Here is a 21,581-nt window from a genome sequence, read left to right on the forward strand (position 1 = left end):
AGAAATGTCACAGATGACAGAATTAAAGAAACAAGGATATTAAAACAGCAATTCTAAGTATAATTTATATGTTCCAGAAGGTAGAAGAGAGCAGGAGCATGATACGGAGCGAAATGGAAAACCTTAAAAAATAAAATAAATAAATATTCTACAGATGGGAACTATCTTGTTCCTCATCAAACTTTCAGTTTATTCGTTTGTTTATATCAGTATGGACTCATGGTTTCCTATTTTATTCACTGGATTATATTTTGTTACTAGCGTTATTTAAGATTCAAATGGTACCTAATTTGGCCAGTGGGAGCCCCTTCAAGGTGTCACCTGTGCACCTTTGACATGTCCCTAACATTCTTTCAGGGCTTTTTAACTTTCTGATACACAAGATGTTCCAGGCCTGGAATCCCATTTTCCAGGGAGCCCCGGTTCCTTTTAATGGAGAGGGGTGTTTAGAAGCCAAGGTCTGAGTGTTAGGTGTTTTCATTCCTATTGGGGTATTGCTGCTGCTAGGCCCTTCCAGTCAGACCCGGGGAATATATCTGTATATCCATCAATTGACTGATCGGTCAATAGCTGTAAACAATGAGTTGACATCAATACCTCCAATCCAGCACCATACAGGGTTCATCTCGTTGTCTATATTTGTAACTCCCTCTCCAACAGTGAGAAACCTGACCCCCATCCTCCTTGGTATATTTGTGTATTTAACCAGTCCCACTGTATGTGACAGATCCCTGTTGCCACTGCTGCCATTGACCTGGGTGGATGCTCCCCTCACCCGCTCAGGCCCCAGCACCCCACACGGGACCATCGTCACCCCTCTTCCATGTGGACATCCTCCTCACCCAGCCTGTGCTCTGAGACCCCGCGCCACCTCCCCACGGCTCAGAGGTGCCCTCCTCACCCTGATCCCAGTTTGTGATCCCCCCCAGGCTGCTGTGCTCTTCTCCGGTGTGGACGCCTCCCTTGCTCACAACTGCCTCAGGCTTTTGCTCTGAATGTTTTGGGGGGAAAAAAAGAGGGGGAGAGCTTAAGATGCTTTTCGATGCATCCTTTCTGGTTTATGTTTTTTAATGTTTGTCTTATTTAAGAAGTCTTCTCTCACTTTGAAATCATAAGAATATTCTATAATGCTTATAAAAAGTTATATTTCACAATTAAGGCTTTGATCACCTAGAATTGATTTTTGTGTATGGTAAGAAGTCAGGATCCAGTTTATTATTTTGTTTCTTTTGAAATGGGTTCCAGCAATATTTGTAGAGTGGTTCATATTTTGATCCGTGAACTGTCTGTGAAACTGCTCTGCGCTGTCACTTCCGCGTATGTCATTTCCATATGTGCATGTCTCCATTCAGAGCTTTCTCTTCCATTAGTCTGCATGCTTGTTTCTGGGCTGGTCATTACCACGCTACCTTATATACCGTGACTTTTCCTTCAGCCAGGGTCCAGTCTGTGAAACAAACCAGTGTATTCCAAGCAAGAACAGGTTCAGTATGGAGAGCTGGGGCTTACAAACGCAGTGGCAGGACTGGAGGAATGAAGGTACAGGAGGTGACTGACTGCTGCCTCTCAGGTTTGCCACTGACTTTCAGGGAGTCAGGAAGGTGCAAAAACCACAGAAAATCTCTGGAAATAATTGGTTGTCACCAATACTGGTGATTTACAAAAAACACCTGAAGGATACTGCAGAATCTCACATGTGCTCAAGTCCATCATGCGTCTGCCCCTCCTTGACGAAGGAGCAAAAACACACTTCTCTTTTGCCCTCTCATTGTTATATGAATGCCTTTCATTGAGAACCTAACCAGAAACTTGCCCGTGGGCTCCCAGGAAATGTGGCTGCTGGACACCCAGCCCTGTGAGTTCAAGGAGAGCGGAGGGGGCGCCCGGGGGTGTGGACTGCCTCAGGCCGCCTGGCCTAGGTTCTTCTCAATGAGACTCATTCGATGGTAAAGCAGTTCCCCCTTTGCTGCACACGTGCACGCGCGCACACACACGCATAGACACACACACACACACACACACACACCCTTTCTCATACTGTCAGGGCTGCTGAGTCCTTTGCATGGCCATGTGAACTTTAAGATGATCTTGTTAAATGTTATGAAAAACTCAGGATTTCAGTTGGACTTATGCTTAATTTTCAGACTAATTTTGGAATGATTGACCCTTTATGATATTTGGGCTTCCTATCCATGAATACGATCCATCTTTCTTAATGCCTTTCAATAAAGTTTTATGATTTTCTACATGAAGGTCCTGTGTTTCTTTCATTATATTTAGAAAAATCTGTGCGAGGCACCGTTCTGGGTGCTGGGGTCATACAGTTGGCACTCAGTATCCCCAGGGATTGGTTCCAGGAACCCCGACAGGTGCCAAAATCTGAGAAGGTTTAAGCCCCTTCCATAAAGTGGCGTGGTATTTGCATATAACCTACGCACATGCTCCTGTGTACTTTAAATCACCCCTCGATTTCTTATAATATCTAATACAGTGTGAACGCTACGAAAATAGTTGTTATGCTGTACTGTTGAGGGAATGATGACAAGGAAAGCAAGTCTGTACGTGTTCAGTATATGCAACCACCCTGTGCCTTTCCGTCTGCAGTTGGTTGAATCTGCAAATGTGGAAACCGAAGACACGGAGGGCTGATAGCCATTTGGGTTTTTTCCCAGTTTGGGGCTACTATGAATAAAGCAACTTGGAACATTTTCAAATGAGTCTGTTTGTGAGCATGTTTTCATTTCTCATGGGCAAATACTTAGACATAGAGTTGGGTGAGTATATGTTAAGTTTTATAAGAAACTGTCAAACAGTTTTCCAAAGTGGTTGTATCATTTTACGCCCCCACTAACGAGGCACGAGAGTCCTAGTTGTTGTGTCAACTCACCGACATTCGGTCAAGCTTTTTAACTGACCCATTCTAGAGGGGGGAGTGTTTTTTTTTCATTGTGATTTTAATTTGCACTCCCTGAAGACTAATAATTCTGAGCGCATTTTCGTGTGCTTATTAATCATTTACATATCCTCCTTTGTGAAGTTTGTGTTCAAATCTTTTGCCTTTATTGCTTGATGTTTTCTTGCGGAGTCGCAGGTGTTTGTATGTATATTCCAGACACAGGTCTTTTTGGCAGGTAAAGGTACCCTGGAAAAGTATCACAAATATGTTCTTCTAGGTTGTGCTTGCCTTTTTTTTTTTTAAAAAAAAAGATTTTAGGGGCTGGCCCCGTGGCCGAGTGGTTAAGTTCGCGCGCTCCGCTGCAGGCGGCCCAGTGTTTCATTGGTTCGAATCCTGGGCGCGGACATGGCACTGCTCATCAGACCACGCTGAGGCAGCGTCCCACATGCCACAACTAAAAGGACCCACAACAAAGAATATACAACTATGAACTGGAGGGCTTTGGGGAGAAAAAGGGGAAAAAAATAAAATCTTTAAAAAAAAAAAAAAGATTTTATTTTTCCTTTTTCTCCCCAAAACCCCCTGGTACATAGTTCTATATTTTTAGTTGTGGGTCCTTCTAGTTGTGGCATGTGGGATGCCACCTCAGCATGGCTTGATGAGTGGTGCCATGTCTGCGCCCAGGATCGGAACCAGCGAAACCCTGGGCTGCCAAAGCGGACCATGGAAACTTAACCCCTCGGCCACAGGGCCGGCCCCATGTGCTTGTCTTTTCGTTTTCTTAGTGATGTCTTTTGAAGAGCAGAAGGTTTTCATTTTGGTACATTCCAACTTATTTACTTTTTCTTTTGTGGTTAGTGCTTTTTGTGCCTTAAGAAATCTTTGCCTGACTCAAGGTCAAAGAGATGTTCTCATATGTAGGAAGCTTTATAATTTCAGCTTTTTAGTCTGGGTTTATGATCCATCTTGAATTAGTTTTTGCGTGTGCCTCGAAGTAATTGTTGAGGTTTTTCCCCTAAATGAGATGTCGTTGCTTTGGTACCGCATGTGGAAAATACCGTCCTTTCCTCTGTTGAATTACCTGGCACCCCAGTTGAAAATCAGTTAGCCGTCTGTGTCTGCGCTCTGTTCTGGCTGTATATTCCTGGACTCTGTCTGCGAGCTGCTTGTCTGTATGCCAGACCACATGGTCTTACTCACTGTAGCTTTAGTCATCATCAGGTCAACTTTTCTTTTTCAAGTCTGTTTTGACTTTTCTAGATTCTTTGCATTTCCAAATAAATTTTAGATTTAACCTGTCAGTTTCTAATAAAAAGTCTGCTATGACTTTTTTCCTGCCAATATTTTAGTTGCAATTGTGTTGATTCTATAGATAAATTTGGGGAGAATTAACGTCTTAACAATATTGAGTATTCCGCCTGTGAACACAGGGTCTCTCTCCATTTATGTCTTATTTAATTTTTCTCAGCAGTTTTGTAGTTTTCAATGTAGGAGTATTATCTTTTGTTAAATTTATTCTGAGTATTTTTTCATCAACTTTATTGAGGTATAATCTGCATATTATGAACTGCACCCATTTTTACTATATAGTTCAGTGTATTTTAATCAATTATTTTATGTTTATTGGCATAATGGTAAACAGCATTGGTTTTAATTTTGTTTTCCAGTGTTTGTTGCTAGCATGTGGAAACACAGTTGTGTTCACATTTGGTTGTGATGTCTTTTGCTTCAAATTCTTTGATTCTTGAAGAGTACCCAGTGTCTATTTTTGCCTCATAATATTGGCTTAAGAGACCAGACCAGTCCACTATACATATGAATAAATTATATTAGAATAAAAACTCAGACCCCTGGTCACACTAACCGTATTTCTGTCGTTCGGTAGCCACAGCGCCTGGAGGCCCCGGGGTTGGACGGCACAGGTTTTCCTCGCTGCAGAAAGCTGCGTTGGAAAGTGCTGTGTGGCGTGGTGGGGGCCCATCTTCCGGATCCGCCTCATTGTTTTCTCCTGATGTTGCGTAACTCATTCTAATAATCTCTGTTCTGTAATAATCTACAGTAAATTAAAAGTTATATATGTGTCTGTAACTTTACAGAAATTTAAAAGTTTAATTAAATGCAGATTAAGCTGTTCTTTGAAGCCTGCCTCTTTTTTTTTTTTTTTTCATCTCAGGGACGTTCCAGTATAGTCAGAGAGATAGTCAAAGCAGTAATCAAAGTGACAGTACAATATTTTAAACAAAGAATAAGATAATACAATTATAAGGAAATGTGGCTCTTTAAGACTTTTAAAAAATATAATTAAGGGCATGCCAAAGTCAGTTTATGGTACAGAATCTCTGCTGTCTGGGCAGATTATAGGTAAAGCAAACCCAGTACTCAAGACAATTTGTCATTTTAAGAGAACCAAATTCTAGTCTTGTATTAATATAATTTTGGACAAAACCCTTCCCTGTTGTAGGTATGAATCTTACTCCACAAACTTGAATGTCTGAGAAATGTCATGTTTCTTTGTTTTCTTTTTTTTTTATTGAGTTAATGATAGGTTACAATCTTGTGAAATTTCAGTTGTACATTAATGTTTGTCATTCGTGTTGTCGGTGCACCCCTTCACCCTTTGTGCCCACCCCCTACCCGACCTTTCCCCTGGTATCCAACAAACTGTTCTTAGTCCATAATTTTAAATTCCTCATATGAGTGGAGTCATACACAGATTATCCTTCTCTCGCTGGCTTATTTCACTTAACGTAATTCCCTCAAGGTCCATCCATGTTATTGCAAATGGAATGGAATGTTCTGTTTTGCAGCTGAGTAGTATTCCATTGTATATATGTACCACATCTTCTTTATCCATTCGTCTGTTGCTGGGCACTTAGGTTGTGAAGCCTGCCTCTTAAGCGACGCTGTGTCCTTTGTGCTGCGGCGCAGAGAACTGTGGATTGACCACCAGGTTTTGCAACGTGGATGTAGCAGTTGATCTTGTCTTGAGGCAAAAACTTGATTTGAGGGGGTTCAAGAGAGAAGAGGAAGAGTGGGATTGGTGACACTGCGTATAGACCCGTCGGAAGCTTTGTTCTAGAAGGAGAGCAGAGAAATGGGCTGCTGGCTGGATGGGGAGGAGGGGCTGAAGTGGAGCGACGACCGCACGTGTCTGTGCTGAGAGGAAGGATTCCTCTGAGAGGAGGAGCGTGATGGCCCGGAGAGGAAGGAATTACTGACGCGCTGACCTGTAGTGGGCAGTGACGGTGGGTCTGGCAGGTGGAGGTGGTGGCTGCGGAGAGGGACCCGACAGCTCCACCTGCAGTGTAACAGGAGGCAGGCAGAGCGTGAGTCGTAGGAATGGCCGTGGGACTTCTCTTCTGATCGATTGTCTTGTTTGTCTCCATCCAGGCGTCCGAAGCCATTCATGTGTAACTCAATTCCTTCCTGTCGTTTCTGTCTGGTTTCCCACCTGCCTGACTCCGCAGCCCCCCGTCCTGCTCCTCTTCTGGCTCCTGTTGTGCCGTGGGTTCAAAGAGTCACAATGAAGGCCACTAAATCGAAAGGAAAAAAGTCCCATTTAAGTTACCCCAAGTGGAAAGGAACGGAACGTGGCCCCGCAGCGTGGCCCGAAGCTGTCTGTCTCTCTCCAGGTTCTCTCTCCACTGCTGGCTTCCTCGGCTCGCTCATCGGTTTTGCACCCCTGGCCTGCACATGGCTGTGCCGGCTCCGCTGGCCTCAGTTTCCCTCATTACCTTTAGGTTTTCTCTTCAGCGGCATCTAGTCAGGATTTCCTGCGTTGAGTTCATGAGAAAAGGCAGCTGATGCCGGGACTTTTCCGAAGGTTCTGACCTCGCACGGGGTTGGCCGCCCTGCTCTGGCCTAGTCAGCTGCAGCCGGGGCCGTGGGTCCTTCCACGGGGAACACGCTGTCTCGTCCCTCAGGCTGGGCCGTGGGTGGGGGGCACAGTGATTGGCATTTTGATTCGTGCAGCTGTTGGAATTGTGTGTAATACTGGCGAGGATGGCATCTAATTAAGTGAAGTACACAGGCTTTATTTTATGGACTTTTTAATACCTATTTTAACTTTCTGCTTGTTTATTTTTTATTGGCTACGTTCTATTTATCACAACAACCCTCAGCAAATATTTGTGGAATGAGTGACTTTTGAAATGACAGATAAGAACTGCCTCTTTTTTTTTCCTTAATTACCTATCAATTTTATTTTACTCTCGCATTTTGGGCTCAAAAAGAAAATGACTATATTTCAGAAAGCTCTGTGTATGAAAAAAAAAAAAAATCAGACTTTTGGCAAAATGCTGCCAGGCAGATCAGAATTCCGATTCATGTACCTGTCCCAGTTAACTAAAAGGGCAGGCTTTGAGTTCTGCTTCTGTGATTTAAAGTTATTTTAGAATTTTAGAACTTTTTATTTAATAGAAACATATTGAGAATATTTATATCTTTAAGAATATTATTGTTCCCTGAAGCCCAAATGCACAGTTGCTACAAATTTAATAAATATCCTGAGATTGGATGTAAATTCATTTGAGAGGCAAAATGTTTCCTTAATGCCGACACGTCCCTTTAATGTCTTTGGATCCAGATGTTTCGGCCTCATTTGCTGGAGTGGATGCCGCATTAGCCTGTCAGCTCCCTGCTGTTTGCCATTATTTAGTATTATTAGAGGCTGCGAGCAGGCACACTCATTGGGAAAGTTGAAGGAGCTTTTAAATTGAGAAAGGTACCAAGCTGCGGTCCCTGTCCAGAAATTCTGAGGTTTGAAACAACAAAACAAAGCGACTATAAAGAAAGCATTAGAATAGGAATATTCAAGCGCAGCTGCGGGAGCTCAGAGCAGACCTGCTCGGCCCCGTCTTGTGTGTCAGCTCTCGATTGAGGTCCTCAGCGCCTAAGCAAATGGTCATCAAGGCCACACTCTCCTTCCAGGGAAGCATCAACAAGACGTGTGTTGCACCAGTGGCTGTGCAAATTCTTCGGCAGTAACGGAGAGCATCAATCGTATTTCCTAAGGTGATAGGGACCACGCATGGTGCTCACAAATCCTTGCGCAGTGCTGCGTTAACCTTTGGTCCTTAGGTTTCCTCAACACATTATGGTGTTAAAGTCAGTTTCCAGCGCAGCAGTAATAGCCGGTTCTTACATCGTTCCTTAAGAAATGGTAGGACTGCTTGGCATTTCCTTTACATTGACATCTATATTTCACTGTTCTTGTAACAGGAGTGTGATAGATGGGCCTCCTGCCTAATTACCATGTAAACCATTGACTTCGTAGTTCTCAGGGTAGTAACGTTCTCCGCGGTTTAATGCTTCTTGTTTTTCCCTGTGTGAAGTGTCTACAGATGCCCCTGAGGGCCAGAGCTCTGGCCCCGGAGGGACACGTGTGTGGTCATCAGCAAAGACTAACACGCAGATGCACTTTCAACCTGTGTTTTCCTAGTTTTAAAAATATAGGGATTTAATGGCCAATATTTTATTTAGGATTGTTATGTCCAGGTTCGTAAGTGAAATGGGCCTATTGTTTTCTTATTCTATCTGTTGACCTTAGAATTAAGAAGAGCATCATGAAGTAATTTGCATATCTTGTTTTTATATTTTCTTAAACTATTTGAAAAGATAGAAATTAACTGGCCCTGAAAGTGTGGTAAAAACACGTAAAAGCATCTGAGCCTGCATTTTCTGGAGAGTTGCATAAAGGCAAAGGAGTTGTGATTACTATTTTAGTTTTATGGACCTTAGTCAGGTTTTTTGTCCTTCTTGCACCAGAACTAACACTTTTTTTTAAGTTAGTATAATGAAATTTATTGTTATGTAGTTGCTAATAATGCTTTTCGCTCATTCGTAAATTCATGATGAAACAGTTCCTGTCTGGGACCACGTGGAGGTGTGTGTTACATACCGTGCTGTGCAGTTGGAGTCACCGACACCCGCTCCCCAGCGCCTCCCTCCCCAGCGGGGCGCTGCTCTCCTGCCCCTTCTGCACCCCCAACCGCGTGTGTGCCTGAACCCCGTGAGCCGCCATTCTGCATTTGCACTATGTTGGCATAAAATTGTTTGTAGTGTTTTCTTATTTTTTAATCTGTGCTGCATCTTTAGCTATACCCACTTTTTCTTCCCTTTCCTCTTCTCTGTCAATCTGTCGCTCTCTCACACACACACGTGCACACAATCAACCTTTCCAGACGTTAGTGTATTTTTGTCTTTTCGGCGAACTCGGCCCGTCTGGATCTTCTATATTGTCGTCTGTGTTAATTTCTGGCTGTCCTTACCCCCTCCCTTCTTTTCCTGCTGGGTTTGTTGTTCTGCTAACTGCTTAGGGCTTGGCCGCCGGCTTGGTGGTGAGCCTGCTGTCCCAGCGTGTGCCAGCTCTCACTGGGATCGTGGCACGGGCAGCCCTCCTTGTTGGCTGGAGCTCATGCAGTTATGTATTTTGAAGGTTACCCTTGAATATAACATTTCTGGCTATAAATTTGTCTTTTAAGTGCCACTTTAACTGCATCCCACTAATTTTTATGGAATTTTAAATTTATCTTTAAGCTATTATATAATTTATGTATTTCCTGAAGGTAGCGTGTAAGCAGAGATGGTGGCCGTGACACTGACTCCTCAGTATTTGCTGGGACTTGCCACACACCCCGTGCACGGTGTTTTCATGCAGTGCTCCGTGCGTGCTTGTGAGGCATGCAGGGCCGCTGTCAGAGACCAGCTTCTCTCCCCTCCCCTTCTAAGCCTGTTTGCGTCATCGTCTAACCCTACAGCGTGCTTTCTAAGTTTGTACGCTGATCCGGGAGTTAGTGAGAGTAGGAGGGAGCATCTCCCACTATGATAGTGTACTTTCCACACGGAGTTCTGCCAATTTTTACTTTATGAATTTTGAAGCTGCGTGGTTAGCTGCATACAAATTTAGAATTTTACCTTTCTGCTAAGTCTTTTAAACATTAGAAAATAGATCTTTGTTTTTATTAGTGCCTTTTTAATAACTACTTTGCTGATCCTTTTACTGTCAACCATTTGTGGCCCTTTGGTAGTTTTTTAAAAATTTCAAACAGCATATAGTTCTTTAAAGGGCATATTCTACACTGCCGTTATCTGTCAGTCTTTTTAATTGTTTAGTTCACTTACATCTATAATGATTACTGGTTATTTATTTATTTTGCTGAGGAAGACTGGCCTTGAGCTAACATCCGTGCCCATCTTCCTCTACTGTATATGTGGGATGCCTCCACGGCATGGCCGGCAAGTGGTACAGGTCTGTGCCCGGGATCTGAACTGGTGAATGCAGGCCACCAAAGCGGAGCATGCAGAACTTTAACCACTCGACCACAGGGCCAGTCCCACTTTTCTTTCTTTCTTTAACCTTGTTTTATATTTGTCCTGCTTTTAAAATGGTTTTTGTTGTTGTTCCGTCCTTTTTCTATTCCTTTAGATCAACCAGGTTTTTAAAAATTTACTTATTTCTCCTCCACTAACTAGTTTGGAAGTATAACCCTCTATTTCTATTTTTTGTGCATGTGATTATGCATATTTAAGTTACTCTAAAAATAATCTACTCTTGGGGCAGGCCCCGTGGTGTAGTGGTTTGGCGTGGTCTGCTTCAGTGGCCTAGGTTCAGAACCCTGGGCATGAACCCACATGCTGTGGCAGCATCCCACATACAAAATAGAGGAAGACTGGCACAGATGTGAGCTCAGGGCCAATCTTCCTCAGCAAAAATAATAATAATCTACTCTTTCTTCTCTTCCTAACCTATAACACTTTAACTTCTTTATTTCATATATTATTGTCTAGTATTTTAATGTTTCTATTGCTATCCAAATGAGACATTACTCTTTATGCAATCAATCAATATTTGTTGCGATTTATTCCCATTTACCTAGTTCTTTGTTCACCAGCCTTCAGGCTTCTCAGACTTTTCCCTTTAGGACTGTTTTCCTTCTTTCTCAAATATTTCTCGGAAAGTTTCTTTAGATACAGGGGTCTGGTGGTAATGAATTGTTTTTATCTGTCTCTACAACCGAAGGGTTCTCTGGCCCTCCAGCTATGATCACACAAGATCAGAAGCATTCAGGGTCTCAGTTACCACCACCCACAGGTACCGGAGCCTCGGGGCAGCCACGCACTTTCTCAGGCTCTCATGGCTAACGTGGGGCTACAGTGCGTCTAGAAGAGAAACTCCAGATGGAGACACATGGATTAACGACACACGACCGCACTATGTACCGCAAAGTAACCCAGAAAAAGTGTGGGATGTGCATAGAAAGTGAGTCAGATACAGCTCTTAAAACCGAGGGAGCTCATGCTTTAATAGACACTGAAATCACAAAGGAAGGCCAAGTGCCTTAGCAGTCTCAATAAAAATATGAAGTTCTTTTTACATGGTAAATTTCGTAATATAAAAAGTTTAATGCCATCTGGAAACTGTGTAATTTACAAAAAAAGTCCACATAGGCCAAAGATGGCTAACACTGCATACAAGGGGCGTGAGTGCCAAGTGGGACGGCGTCTGAGGACGGGAGAAGTGACCGCGTGTGTCCTTACATGGAACGTCGTTGAAGGATCTGGCACAAATAAGGGCCCAGTTCACAAACCACATGTACAATCATTTTAGATAAAACAATAAAACGTGATGAAAATTATACAATTTTCACTTTCTGCCTACTTACTAAAAGCAAACCAGATTCTCGTGTGGTATTTTTTCCAACCTGAACTGAAACTAGCAAAGTGACAGTTCTCCTTGTGGCGGGAAGCGGTGGGACAGGCACCATAGTGGGGACTTGCTACAAGGCTCCCCTGCGGAGGGTCGCCGGGACAGACGCGAGCAGGACAAGGAGTGTGGGCGGCACGCGTCTCCTGCTCAGGCCCAGCAAGGATCAGTGTGGACCATGAAGTTTTTCGAAGGGGATGGAGGTGAGAGCTTTTTCATTTTCCTACACGCTAATGTAGAGCAGAACAGTTTTAGCAGCTAATTCTGTCTTGCTATTTTGACTTAAAGTCAGCAAAGGAGCTGAGTGGTCCACTGGTGAGAATCAAGAGCGAGTCTGCTGCCTTGCTTTGTGGTCAGACCCAGGTTTCTAGGACGGGGAGATCTTATTGCTGTGTTCAGTGTACGTGCGTCTGATGGAGCGGAGGAGGGGCAGGACATTCCAGTTTCCTGAGCTGAAAAACATAGCCAACGCTGTCTGCCTATGACGAGGGAAAAATCTCTTTGCAAATTTTACCCACATCCTTTGATTCCTTCCAAATGGGGCAAAGAGCCGCGGGATCAGGCAGGAGTCATTCGCTTCCATCCACGTGGCTCAGGGTTCCCACGCACGCCAATCAATTTATCCACAGCCCGACACTCACTTTCCCTAGACTGTAGAAACAAAACGTATTCTAATTGTTTTCTGGCACCTATACCAGGAGTCAGCAAACTGTTTCTTAAAGGGCTAGGCATTAGATATTTTAGGCTTGGTAGGCCAAGAGCAAAATCAAGAATATTATGTAGGTATTTATGTAACTATTTAAAAACGTGGAACCCATTCCTAGCTCTTGGCTGTGAAGCACCAGGCCTCTGACCAGGTTCAGCCTGTAGGGATTGTAGTTTGCCAACCCCTGACCTGTACAAAGAAATCTGTGAATTATACAATCTCACCTAAGTTTTAAGTGCATACTTTTTTCAGTGTAGCCTGAAAGATTCACTTAACACCAGACTGACAGTAAACATAAAGCGGCAACTCTACAGTGATTTTTAGACTGGTCCTGCTGTTTCATCATCTTTGCTTTCCTTTATTGAAGCTTGTATCTAGGACAGAAAAAATCACTTAGACCACTTGGCTTTTCACCATGAAACCTAAAAGAACAATGTACTTGGGACTAAACCCGGGTGAGGGGAGTCCTGCTGGCTGGCTCGGCAACCACGGGAAGCGGAGCGGGTGGCAGCGGGTGTGCACTGGAGCTGGGCAGACGGGGCACAGTGTCACCCCCGTGGAGGGAGCCCGGCCCCCAGCCCTCCCTCCAGGCCTCCCTGGCACTTAGGAAAGAGGCTGCGATGTGCTGAGGAAGGAGCAGCCTGGCTGTCGGCACATGGATCCAGAAACTGACTGAGGCTGGGTTCTCGTTGCTGAGGACCTGATTTTGCTACTTAAACGCACAGTGCTATAAACGGCTTTCCTTTGCTACACTGGTACTTTTATTACCATTTATTTTTTCCCTACTGACATAAAGACAACCTCATAATTGCTTGCTTCTTTATAAAGTATTTCTCTTCCAGTGCTGGGATCAGGGTTAGAATGGACATTCTTATTGTTTGCTTTCGTGAGTGAGGACAGTAGGATTTTAATTTTAGAATTATCAAAAAGAGGCTGATTTAAGTTCTCCAACTAAACTTAGTACTAATAGGATTTTCAGCACTTCATTCTTTACCGAAATAAGTGAATGGTTACCCCTATCCGCTACCCAGACTATTCTTCTGTCTCATCTCAGCTGGCTAGAATTTCAGTGCACCGTCATAGCTATAGAAGAAGCCCCCCTTTGTTTCCGATGACAACACTCTCAGGGATCTCTATTTCCCTGTTCAGCAATAATTTGGATGTAAAGCCCAGTAAAAGCGCCCTGCTTCTCAGGCTGTGGACGCTGGTCTGTGGGGTGGGGGGTGGGGGGGTGGTCCTCCAGACCACAGGAGCAAGGAGCGCTGGGCACAGGGAAGACGAGGGTCCATATGCCGCTCAGACACGGGGAGGGGGGATTGTGGGAACCTGGCAACAGATTTAGACTAGACAGAAGAGGTTTCAGAGGCCTGGAGTTGGGAAAAGAGAATAAAATTAAGCAGCTGATAAAGCGAAGAGGAGCTGGAAGGCTAGATTCTCGTCAAACCTAAGTTAGCATGGGATTTTTTTTTTTTTTTTGCTTATAAGGAAACTGAATAATTTCAACCTTCCCCCCAAACTTGATACTTATTGATGATTATTCAAAATTTGACATTTTAAAAAACTTTTTGAGCTTTTAAAAATAATAGCTATAAATGCAAAGTACTATTGATAATAAAACCAAGTTGTTTATCCACGTACAAAAAAGGTTGATAATGTTTTAAAAGCACAAAGTTGCATTTTAAATCACAATTGCATAGTTCTAAAATGCCTGGATAAAAGCTACATAAACTTTTTAAGAAAATTCAAGTTTGGTTGACAGCGGGGCCCCAGGGACATTTGTGCCGCTCGATGGAGCCGAGCAGAGTTCAGGATGGAAGCGCTGTTCAGACGGGAATTATTGCATTGTTAGTGTGACCTTACAATATCACGAGACCAAAATCGCTACAATTACAAATCATTGGCATTTTTAAAACCATTATTCTGTTTTTGGCTAATATAACACTTTCATGTAGAATTCAACTTAGATTTTCTATATCCCACCCCAACCAGCACCTGAAAGCCTTAAAAAAGCTCTATTTGTATTTGTGTATAAAAGGTACTGCATATATACCTCTTAGCAAAATATGTGCTCCCTTTGCTCTCCCCGCCCTCAAACCATGACCACGTTTGTACAAAAATCCTGTCGAAGAATCGCATTGAAGATGAGAAGCAGGGAGTTCAAAGGTAAACATTTGGTGAAGTGTGTAGAAAATTCTATGAGCCTCCTGTACCAACCCCACAGAAGTCCTGGCTTTTGGTGAATCTGGCCCCGAGTCCCAGAGGAGCCACCAGCCGTGTGTGTGGTGGCGCCTGGGCATGGTGGTGCCCCGTGCCCGGAGAGCGCCCCGGGGGCTGGTGGCTGTGTGGGGTGACCGCACTCGGACGGAGCCGGCCACGTGAGTGCCGGGCCCCTCTCTGCGGCTGCTGCGCTCTGAGTCAGTGGGTCTTCAGATGCTTTAGCATTTGGAGGAAGGAAAAAATCTTCCTGGGGACAGAAACTTGTAGCCGTTTCCAGAAGGAAGTCTCAAAGGGCGCGTGGGAGCCGCGGCAGGAGGGCCTGCGGGCAGTGGCAGCGTGCTCAGCGTGGTGGTCTCCGTGCGCCAGTGGCCGTTGGGAGGGGCTTTGTGTGGTGTTTCTCCATGTTGCTGCAAAGACAGCTCCTTCAGTTCAAGCTTGTCTACTCCTTCCTCCTTCTTGTTGTGCCGAGGTGACAAATTTAGTAGACTAAGGACATCCCTTTTGGAAGTCATCGTTCCAGGGGTCCCTCGGAATATTTTCATCGGTCCTGTGGAATGCTGGGGTGTGCTCTGCCAAAACATCTTCAGGTTATGGACAGCCTGCACCTTTTCATCAATGGCTGCCATTTTCAGTTTGTCTATGTCGGGAGCATCAGCTGGACTTGAGCGAGCAGAGCCAGCTGAGGAATAGGAGAGAGCCGGGGAGGGGGCACTACCGGCAGGAGACTGATGGCCTGAGCTTGGGGACATGTTCCTCGGTGACTTGGAAATGTGCGCACTGTAAGGAGAGCTGGGATACTTCAGTTTGAAGAGCGGCTGCTCGGTCAGAGAAGTCTGGGAGTCGGAGCCGGGCGACGGCCGGCCGCTGTGCTGGCTTGGGCTGTCCTTGATGGACGCCTCCGAGGTGGTGGGGCTGCTGTACCCGGAACTCACCTTGGGCAGGGACGAGCTCCTGGCTGGGGGCTTTGGTTTAACGGTAACAGGCGACGGCTGACTCTTCTGATGGGAGAGGGCAGGCCTGCTGAACGCACTTGTTTCTGACGCTCTGAAGACAGCGGCGCTATTTGGCATGGAAATGCCATCTTCCGGATTACTACTCTTGCTGGTCTGACTGCCACCCCTCTGAAGACGCTCCACTGCGATGAGATGACTTTGTGTCTCCTCTAGAATTTTCTGGGCCAACTCTTGTGGATCAAGCTTTGGGTTGCTTTCTTCTTGGGATTTCACGGTACTATCTGTTTCTGTGCTAGACTGGTCTGATTCTCCTGTATCTGAACTTGCTAGTTTTCCAACCTTTTGGAAGGGTGAGTTTGGGCTGGGGATGAGAGTCATTTTAACTGGAGAATTTGGAGTGCTTATGCTCCCCTTGGAGCTGACTGAAACTTTCACACCTCCAGCTGTGCCAACTCGGGACTGTTTGTGATCTGGGGAGAAGCGTGTCTTTCTGTTTTCTTGGTAGGCCGCCAAAGGCTCAGTGCTGATGATGGAAAACCCTTCATATTCTTCTTCGTCTTTGCTGCCTGCAGGGCGGGTCTGTGGGGACAGCGGGCTTCGAGGCAGGGTGGCTCGCTGTGGGTAAGCATTCTTGGCCCGGTCATAGTCCTGCCGTCCTCGGGGGCCCCCACCTTCTGACCCACCCTCGGGCTTGGAGACGAAGCTCATCGAGGAGGCGATGGAGCTCAGACTGTACACGGAGATGGCATCCGAGGCGATGCTGTCTGCGCCGGTGGGCGAGAAGGGAGGGTGCTGGTAGCCCAAGGGCAGGGCGTTGGAGACAGACTGGGCCGAGGCCAGAGACTCCAGGGAGGAAGAGCTGTCAAGGCTGAGGCGCTTGGGCAGCTCGGTAGAATCTAAGACAAAACATACGTGCCCAGAGGGCAATTAGAAATCTATATGGTTTTGATTTTTCTTCCAAAATCACAAGCATCCTTATATATACAGAAGCTGGCAAAGAATTAGCAAGTGCTACTTATATACAACTTGAATTCATCTTATAATCCTGAAAAACATGGTCCTATTGGAAAAAGTAAATCTTATATAGGGACAGAAACACCCTAGGCAAGCTCACAGCCCACACGCTGCAGACCCCCCCACCACCACTGCGCCGGTCCCTACTCTGCTCCCTTGCTCGGGACATCTGCCTCCTGCTCTGACTGGGGCTGGGGCCTGCAGGCAGTCTGGGATGTGTCCTGTCCTGAACCCACACCCACCATGCCTACCACCTCCGGCCCCATCGCTCCACTTTCTAACAACTCTCTGGGAGTCGGTTACGCTCTCTCTCCACACTGCCTGTCCTCCACCTCTCTGAACCCACTCCACTCAGGCTTCTGTCCTCCCCAGTCTTGTAAAGGTCACTGACGAGACCCATGCTGCCACATCCAGCGTTCACTGCTCAGTTCTGCACAGTCGATCCCACCCAGCCCTCACTGACTGCTCCTTCCCAGGCCCCCCTCATCTTTGTGACCTTTGAACCCAAGAGTGCCCACAGGACACAGTCCTCTTCCCCTTGCAGCTGTATGCACACTGAGATCTCCACGCTGGCCTCTCCCTGAACTCCAAACCCGTACAATGGGCGCCTGTGGAGATGTCTGATGGCTATTTCAAACCTGAACGTGTCCAAGATGGAGCCCCCACCCACTCCTCCTGCCACTTTCAAGGTCTCAGCAAAAGGCAGTCCCATTCTGGCAGTTGTCCCAAATAACAGGGTATGACCTTTGATCTTCTTTCTGACATAGTCTTCAGCAGATCCTGTTGGTTCTACCTTCAAATCAGGGCCACCATCCAAGCCAGCATTTAGTCTTCAGATGCAGCTAGCTGGCCCTTTGAGGGCATCAGGCAGGCAGGTGTGCCCCCGGGTCCTGAAAACTGCCCCCTAGGCCAGGGACCCGGGCGCCACTCCTCCTGCTCCCGTCTGCTCTGCGGCCGCTCTCCGTTGCTAGGCCCCTGCTCTGCCTGTTTCCTTTAGAGCGCTCGGCGGCACTCCGTCTAGTGCACTGCATGGGCTTAACTGCAAGGACCAGGAGAGCGGGGAGTTTTGTCTGCTGCGCTTGAGCAGTCCCTAACAGACACACGCAAGTCTATTCACTTTCCCTTCCCCAGCGTCGCCAGGCTTGTGCCGGCAACTGCCCCCAGGGGGCGCACGCGGAGCCGGGCCGGAGCTCTTACCGAAGAGCGCGAGCAGGGCCTGGAGCGCGAAGTGCATGGTTCGGCGATTGGCTTGTTTCCCGGTTTTCAGGATTACTTCCTCCTGACCAACCTCGCAGAGATCAAAACCTAGAGGAACAAAGAACATAAACATCTGCTTCCTCAGGGAAGACCCTGTCTCCTGAAAAGGATGAGAGCTGCAGGGCTGCTCCTACAGGCTCCTGGGAACCCCTGCACACCCCTCGGCAAGCGCCCTGCCTGGGGCTGCCCCCTGTGCGTGTGAAGGGACAATCCCTGTCCGGGCAGAGAGCACAGGCTGCTTTCCTGCCCTCAACCACCTTCTTGAGAGCTGAGGCTTGGAATTAAAAAGGCTCATCAACATTCGTTGTTTTCTCCATTCTTTTGCGGAACAATCCACTTAAAGAAGACTGGCCAGGACAGAGATGGGCCACTCCCTTGGGCAGTGGCTCCAGTGTTTAAAGCTGGTGCCGGAAGGTAGAGGCTTCTCAAGGGCAAGGACAACGTCTTCATACCTGGTCAGTGTCTGCCAGCAAGGGCTTTGAAATGAGCGCTCTCGATGGAGAAGGCTGTCTTGGCTGACCCACCCTGCAGGCCTCCACTCTGCTCCTCCAGAGCCCAGGGGAGGGGGCTGCTCCCCGAGGCCAACGGTTCTCATGAGACTTGCAGCAGGCCTGGGCCTCCCGAGCAAGAGGCTGGCTAACGAGCTGATGCCACAGCACCTAGATTACTAAGAGACATTACAGAGGCACCCAGCACACATCTCCCCAGGGCGCAGGAGGAAGAAGCCAGACACAGACACCGCGGCCAAGGGCTGCGTCCATAGACAGGCACCACTGAGCAAGAATTCAGAGCCCTGAAGAGCCTTCCACACGGCAGGTCTTCACGCCGCCCCTTGGCAGATCCCTGAGCTCCTGAAACAGGGCACGTGCCTGGTGCTGCAGGCCCGGGGGGCAGGCCCTTTCCCCCGCCGACTGCACAACATCCCAGGGACAGGCATCTGTGACGCGGTGCTGCCACGGTCAGCAGGCCGTGCAGTTCACGACGGAGAGTATTCACCAAGGAGAGAGGGCCCGTCTGTCTGTCTATCCTATGCAAGGACTCCGATGCTCTTCGGGCACTACCGTTCCTCTGTGAATCCGTGTCACTCCAGAAGCCATTAGGCACTCTGGTTGCTCTGGGATATTTTCCTCTCTGAGCTTCAAAATACAGTCCCTGAAAGCAGCAGGAAGGTCTCAGAGAACTTAGCATTTAAGAACAAATAACTAAGAATATAAATGTAATGTTTTAGTTAGAAACCTCTACTTTTATCAAAATGGTTTGAATTGGTTGCTTCCAAAGAATTGAGTCCTCTTGATAAGCGACAGCGCTGTGACAGGTTGTGACAGTGCTTGATGTTGAGGCTGGACACCAGGGGTTTCTGGGAGTGAGGAGTGAGGAGCCCCTTCTCCAGCTGCCCGGCCTGCAGCGACTCTTCTCCCCACTGTCAGTCCAAGGGACAGAAAGATTCTCTGTGCAAACCGACTCACACCTTGAGCATCAACGGGACGTGGAAAGTACAGAGGAGCAGAGGAACATCCATGAGAATCGCCCCCAATCCCGACACCAGAGCGGGCCAGGGATCCGCCTGGCAAAGGGGCAGAGAAAACATCCGCTTCTCAGGCGAGGAGTGGCTCTGTCACCCACACCCCGGGGAGGCCTTGGCCCTGCACGACGAGGAGAGCCTTGCTCTTCCTCTATTAAGGCTTCACCCTCCTGGCTCTCCTGTGTCCTGTCCCTGCCCCAGGCCGACGCTACAGCCTGTCGCCCAAGTGGGAGACTCATCCTGGGTGTGCACTTGCCCTTCTTACTCGCTCTGTTTGCTACTGACTACCTTTATTTAAGATAAATTTACTTCTACATGTTTATACCAAGAAGACCAAGCTTTAAGTCCAGAAAAAAAGCACATAGTACAAATTGTAAAGGACACCAGAGCGTCTACACTTGGGGATCTGGAGCCCCTGCAGGGTGTTGGGTTCCCCTCTTTACTTTCAGGTACAGAGGGAGCCAGCCCTAAGTTGAGGTGGGGAGAGAGGACCATCTAAAGCTCGTTAGGAAAGATGGCCTGGTACTGAATACCCAGGCTCCCCAAGCAGGGTTCCTTGTAAGGACTTGCTGCCCTGCCATGTCTGATGGCTGGTCCCTGTAACAGTGACTTCAGGCCATGTCTTCTCCCAGAGACTCTCCACTCCCTCGGGTTAGAGACCAAAGGCCTTCCCTGGCCTCACGGCCCATGGCTTGCCCACCCCTGCCTCATCTGCCCCCGCGTCCTCTGCACCCCTGCGTGGGCCTCATGCTCAGGCTCGCCGATGGCACTTCCTCCTGCTTGGATCCTTCATCCTGAAAACACGCACAGGCTCCCTGGGCCTGCCCCCACCCTCCAGCCAAGCACCGTGACCCTGATGCTTTTGTCTGTCACGTGCTCCCCTTCGATTAGGCCTTTACTGCCTCTGTTCCTCTTGCCCACTAGAATGAAGAGTCTGAGAGGCAGGGCTTTCTGTGCTGGGCTCGCTGCTGCATCCCTGGTGCCCAGAGCAGCACGTGGCACAGAACAGTGATCAAAAAATAGCTTGTGGAGTGAATGGCTCTGAAGCCAGCCACACAGGTACTTATTGGGGCAGGAGGGGGCTCACGGCCTCGTGTGGAGTTTTACCAACATGCGCACGTGCGGGAAGTGAGCAGAATGATGTCAGGAGCTGCCTCAGCTGCGTTCCAGGGTCGACAAAGGAAGAGTGTCCTGGGTTGAACCAGGATCCTGGTGTTATGTGCAGTTCTAGATCCTCAGGGTCAAATCAAGGGTGGTTTCAAGAGTATTTCCTTTTTCTGCCAGTAGCCAGTGATAGAGACCAACACTGAAACCATTATTTTATGACTTTATTTTCTTTAGCTTTTAATCATGCTTGACTCCCAACAATACTGGATCTGGCAGATTCCTAGTAAGTTGGTGACTACAAGTGAGAGAGATGAAATCATAACATAGGGGAAATGGGACAAAGCTGGAGGGCCATTTGGGAATTGTGCTAAAGCACTAGAATCTTTGAGGTAATTATTTTTAAGTAATGACATATCTAAAAAAAATAGTAAGATCCCTAAGAGTCTACCAACTTTACCCAACAGAAACCTGGAGAAAAACCGATTTTTAAAAAATGGAACTAAAGAAACAATTAATCAAGGACATGTCCTACCTAGGGCCGCCAGGAATTCGTGACATCCCGGGAGCCGCCACAGCTGGACGCTGATGGAGACCTGAATGGGAGCCGACGCGAAGTCCTGCTCCTTCTCGCCGGCCTGCAGCTGAACCAGCACCTGGTGGAGCTGAGTGAGGAGAACAGCATGAGCTCTCACTCCTTCCCAGTGTCTGCTTCCCCTCTGGCCCGCCTCGGATTGGTCCCCAAGTTATTCTTGTGTCACCTGTTGGTGTCACTGCTAATGCCCTTACATGTACGTAGCATTTGAAATTCTTTTGACAGCCCCCCCTGCCTGTTGACCTGCTGCCCTCTCCGTGGGAAGCTCCAGGGGCAGCGGCTGTTAGAGGCTGTGGGCCAGCCCACAGCAGGGTTTCTGCTTCCAGCCTCATGTCCTCCCTTGTCCCCACTTGCCGTACGTGGGGCTACTGAGCAGAGGAGAGGGGCTCGGGGACTAGCAGATGGGTGGGTTACAGGACTGGCCAGCTCTCTCTCTACTTAAGTCATCCTTAGGATCTTAGGGAAATGGTGAAGAGGAATACATTACATTCTAGAGCCTCAGCACTCGAGAAGAACCCACACAACCCGCGCCAGCGCCCGTGGGGTTTCAGATTTCCTGAGTCTCTGAACTCTCCTCAGGGGCCTTGTGTGGGTTCAGAGTGTCACTCACTTA

At 47.3% G+C, this 21,581-nt stretch overlaps 1 protein-coding gene across 4 annotated transcripts in view; it reads right to left on the bottom strand.

Moving 5' to 3' along the window:
- Window positions 1-11,174: 11,174 nt before the first annotated feature.
- The window catches only part of TTC28 (tetratricopeptide repeat domain 28), a 604,528-nt gene continuing 594,121 nt past the window's right edge, over window positions 11,175-21,581 (bottom strand). For all 4 annotated transcript variants that reach the window (XM_046640182.1, XM_046640181.1, XM_046640184.1 and 1 more), the window contains 3 exons: window positions 20,909-21,038; window positions 17,688-17,795; window positions 11,175-16,372 (listed from right to left, as the gene is read on the bottom strand). In XM_046640182.1, the coding sequence (XP_046496138.1) occupies window positions 14,742-16,372; window positions 17,688-17,795; window positions 20,909-21,038 (1,869 nt within the window). In that variant the 3' untranslated portion in view covers window positions 11,175-14,741. The remainder of the gene's footprint in view (window positions 16,373-17,687; window positions 17,796-20,908; window positions 21,039-21,581) is intronic.

Source organism: Equus quagga, chromosome 15 (genome assembly GCF_021613505.1).
Source record: "Equus quagga isolate Etosha38 chromosome 15, UCLA_HA_Equagga_1.0, whole genome shotgun sequence".
Taxonomy (NCBI): Eukaryota; Metazoa; Chordata; class Mammalia; order Perissodactyla; family Equidae; genus Equus; species Equus quagga.